The 3,835-nt window shown below is 35.2% G+C and overlaps 1 protein-coding gene and 1 non-coding gene across 2 annotated transcripts; both read left to right on the top strand.

The window, feature by feature from the left end:
- Positions 1 to 206: 206 nt before the first annotated feature.
- On the top strand, positions 207 to 1,959 carry LOC118055692 (uncharacterized). The gene is made up of 3 exons (XR_012171154.1): positions 207 to 350; positions 513 to 659; positions 1,451 to 1,959. It is a non-coding gene; the product is annotated as an uncharacterized protein (transcript).
- Positions 1,960 to 2,015: 56 nt separating this feature from the next.
- LOC140954319 (uncharacterized) lies at positions 2,016 to 2,932 on the top strand. The gene is made up of 2 exons (XM_073412616.1): positions 2,016 to 2,024; positions 2,312 to 2,932. Exons 1-2 carry the CDS (start codon positions 2,016 to 2,018, stop codon positions 2,930 to 2,932), a joined length of 630 nt encoding a protein of 209 aa, XP_073268717.1.
- The last annotated feature ends 903 nt before the right edge of the window (positions 2,933 to 3,835 follow it).

Below are 3,835 nucleotides of genomic sequence, written 5' to 3'. Positions count from 1 at the left end.
TAACAATGCGTGTATGATAAAAACCGCCTTTTCTCAATTCACAGCAAGCGATCGGAAGATGGCCTGTCCATCCTTAGCGCTGCTATCATAGGGCATGACTTTGGTAACAATTTCTCTCTTTATAGAATTCTCAAATTTTAAAAGTGTTTGTGTATCATAGATAATGTATAATTTTTGAATGTCTAATTTCATGAATGCAGAAACAGCTTTACTTTTGCTAGAACTGGATGTATCGCTCCATAGCTTGAAGGACAAAAAAGGCATAACTGCTCTTCAACTTCTAGCCCACATGCCATCTGCTTTTGAGAGTGGATTTCCCATGGGCATATTTGAAAGACTCATATACTGTTGTATGCCTACTCCAAACACACTATTAGACCTTACAATAGTGCCTACATATATATATATATACATACATACATACATACATACATATACATGCATGCATATATGTGTATGTGTGTGTTTAGACATCTATATGTCTATGATTTGAACTCTAAATTATGTTGCAGGTCTTCCTGTTCGCCGCAAGGTAGAATTCCAAGTAAAAACTAGTGGCCAGGCACGGGAGGGTGTGGGAGATGTTGAGAGCGGTTTGGGTAGCAGCTTGGAGAGGAAACCAAGAGGCGGCCTACTCAACTATTTTAAGGTCCCTAAAGGTATTGGACACAATTGAGACCTGTTCTTTTGGTTTCAAGGCTAGCTAGGTGGTATTATTGAGCAACCTTTCTATAACGAGATTAGATATATTCCTGGAGGGTACAATGAAACACATTTCATTCATGTCCAAATTAAGGAATCATAACTGATTATTGAATTTGATGCCATTTATTGAATTTCTGTTATAACTGATCATTGAATTTGACTTTCTGTTATACAATGAAACACCCTCTTTTTTTTTTAATGTTTATGTTTCTAGTGACTTTCTGTTATAACTGATCATTGAATTTGATGCCATTTATTGAATTGGATAATTGACTCTTATTATATGAGATTTGTGATTCTGGTCATTGAATTTGATATTTATTTTTATATATTACTCATACTATTTATTTATTCCACGTGGGATTGGTGGTTCTATATATCATTGTCATTTATAAAGAATATGGATTGATGAAATGATTTATTTACATGCATAATCCTTATGCTTGAAACAAATGGGATTCAATGTTACATGTTCATAAACTTAACAATGAGTATACTTAACTTTAAGACACAGAGAGGTTGAGCCTTTTCCTACAAAAACTTTCCGTGAATTTGATGATTTGATATATATATATATATATATATACTGGAATGACTTTGATCCAGTTCTTTATTATTATTATTATTATTATTATTTTACTTTAGTTCATCCTTCTACTATCATTGTTAATGTTTCTTTCCATTTCATAAAAATGGCTAGCTCTCATCCATGTTTAATTTCATTCGCTTTCGCATGAACATGAAGTACGATGTTGGCCAGCAAGGCTACAAGTATTCTGGAACCAGAAAAGAAAGCATGTATTTGCTTTGAGACTCGCCAAAAAACTAATAGAGAAAGATAAGTCATGGAATATAGTCAGAATAGACCAAAATGAAGAGGAAGAAAAAGAGCAGGGAAAAAGAACTAGTATCCAGCCTCCTGTAACGAGCTCATCATTAACTAGCAATAAGCAGATCTCATTGTTTGTTGCAACTATAAATGGAATAGAAGAGATTGTGTGGGAGATAATAAATAAATATCCCCACGCCGTTGAGCAGCTCAATGAGAGGGTCAGAGCATTTTGGGTGTGGCCGTCATGCATCGCCAGAAAAAGATCTTCAATCTCGTGAAACAACTGAAAGTACCATTGGCTAGACTGCATCGAGTTATTGATAAGAAGAAGAACACATTGTTGCACCATGTTGCAGATATGGAGCATTACAGAGGAGGAACCAAGCCTGGGCCTGCACTTGAACTGCAGGAGGAGTTGCAATGGTTTGAGGTGAGCCCTTTTCATCCTTTTGTCTTTACCTCCGGATAAAATTTATTCATGGACTTGGTATAGTGTATTAGAGTACCAAACCTATAAAAACATTTGTTTCAATCAAATTACCCAATCCAGTTAAGGTCATAGAAAAACCGTTAAACTGAAAAAAATCGATTTTAATGCTAACGAAACGTAGACATGTCAACTAATTAAGACAACAGGCTGATCTAGTTCTCCTTGTCACCCGAACCAATTACTTAAATATTATTAAAAATTATACGCAATTAAATAATACGTTGTTTTATTTACAAACTCCATTTATATAACAATCATATATATTTATCTCCCGATTACTCCAGCAAGTGCAAAAGGTAATTCCTTCTCATTATGTCACGCTTCGGAACAAAGAACGCAAGACTGCAGAGGAGCTCTTCAAACAGAGTCACAAGGACCAACTGAAAAATGCACAAAAATGGATAAAGGAAACGACTCAGTCTTGTTCCACAGTGGCTGCACTTGTTGCTACTGTTGTCTTTGCTGCTGCCTATACTGTGCCCGGAGGTTCTGATAAGAATGGCACGCCCAACTTCATCAACTCTCCCTATTTTCTGCTTTTCACTGTCTCGGATGTTCTTTCCTTAGCAAGCTCCTTGACTTCGCTTGTGGTATTTCTGTCTTTGTTGACCTCTCCATTTGAGCTACAAGAATTTCACATCTCTCTTCCTCGAAAACTTCTTGTTGGCTTCACCTTCCTCTTCTTTGCTGTGATACTCATTCAGTCAGAGAAAAAGTTGACAACATTACTCCTTTCCATGGCTGCATTCCTTCCAGTTTTAATATTTGCAATAATGCAATTCCGTCTGTACGTCTCATTTATGGGCTCTACATTCAACATTCTCAAGAAAACCAGGAAAGCTCGAACACCGTTTCGTGTCCCTTGCCTACCGTGGGGGAAAAGCTCCGTCGATCGAGTTGATTAATATGGGAGATTTAACTGGCATAGAGGTTATTCCATTTTCTTGATGGTTTGAACCTCTACCATAGATCATTATATATTGTGTTTTATTGCATGTATGGTTGTGATTCAGTTTCGTGATATTGAAGTGGTTGTGCTGTTTTCAATGACGGCCTTGAAGCCAGTACGTACGTATTATATATAGTTTGTCACAGGTTGGTATTTGAATGTTATGATGACAGGCCTTCAAGCTTGCTTCAATCAGTTACATGGTAATAAAATTGGATGTAAATTATAAATGTTTAATGTGTGGTCGTTCTGGATTATAAATATTTAATGTGTGTTTGAATTAGAATTAGAATTTTCTCGTGTTTTGTGAACATTCACCAGCTCACAATCACCCACACAACATAAAATAAAAAAAACACTAGACTCGATAAGCAAAACTAGCCGCCAGCTGCCTTTTCTTCTTTCCTTCAGATCAGCACCAACCCGTAACAACCCAAACCAACAACCTCTCCATCATCTTCCCTAACTCGCAAGCACCGTGAGACCCACTCTCCCTGCCAGGGCCTTTATTATTATTTTTTTGGTTGCATCATGTCGTCCACTCAATGTTTTTTTGAAAAAAATCAGAAAACAAGTCCCACACGGGCCAAATATTTTTTCCCCTTGCAAAAGTTTTGTGCATGTAGTTTTTTCAACGTATTTTTTTTATATATAAAACAATTTAAAGTGAAAATTGAAAAGTTTATATATATATATATATATAATCAAATAAATCAAGAACTGTGATATTAAACATGAAAAAAAGGTATTAATAATAACTAAAAATTAAATAGAAAAATTAAATGTGTTAATAAATGAAACATTTATTTAGTTGTGTTTATTAAATTTGTTTATTAAAATTAATTTTTTATTCAATTAA

This window comes from Populus alba, chromosome 11 (genome assembly GCF_005239225.2).
Source record: "Populus alba chromosome 11, ASM523922v2, whole genome shotgun sequence".
In the NCBI taxonomy this organism is placed as follows: Eukaryota; Viridiplantae; Streptophyta; class Magnoliopsida; order Malpighiales; family Salicaceae; genus Populus; species Populus alba.
The sequence above is the reverse complement of the archived record's forward strand: the minus strand, read 5'-3'. Positions and strand labels throughout refer to the sequence as shown.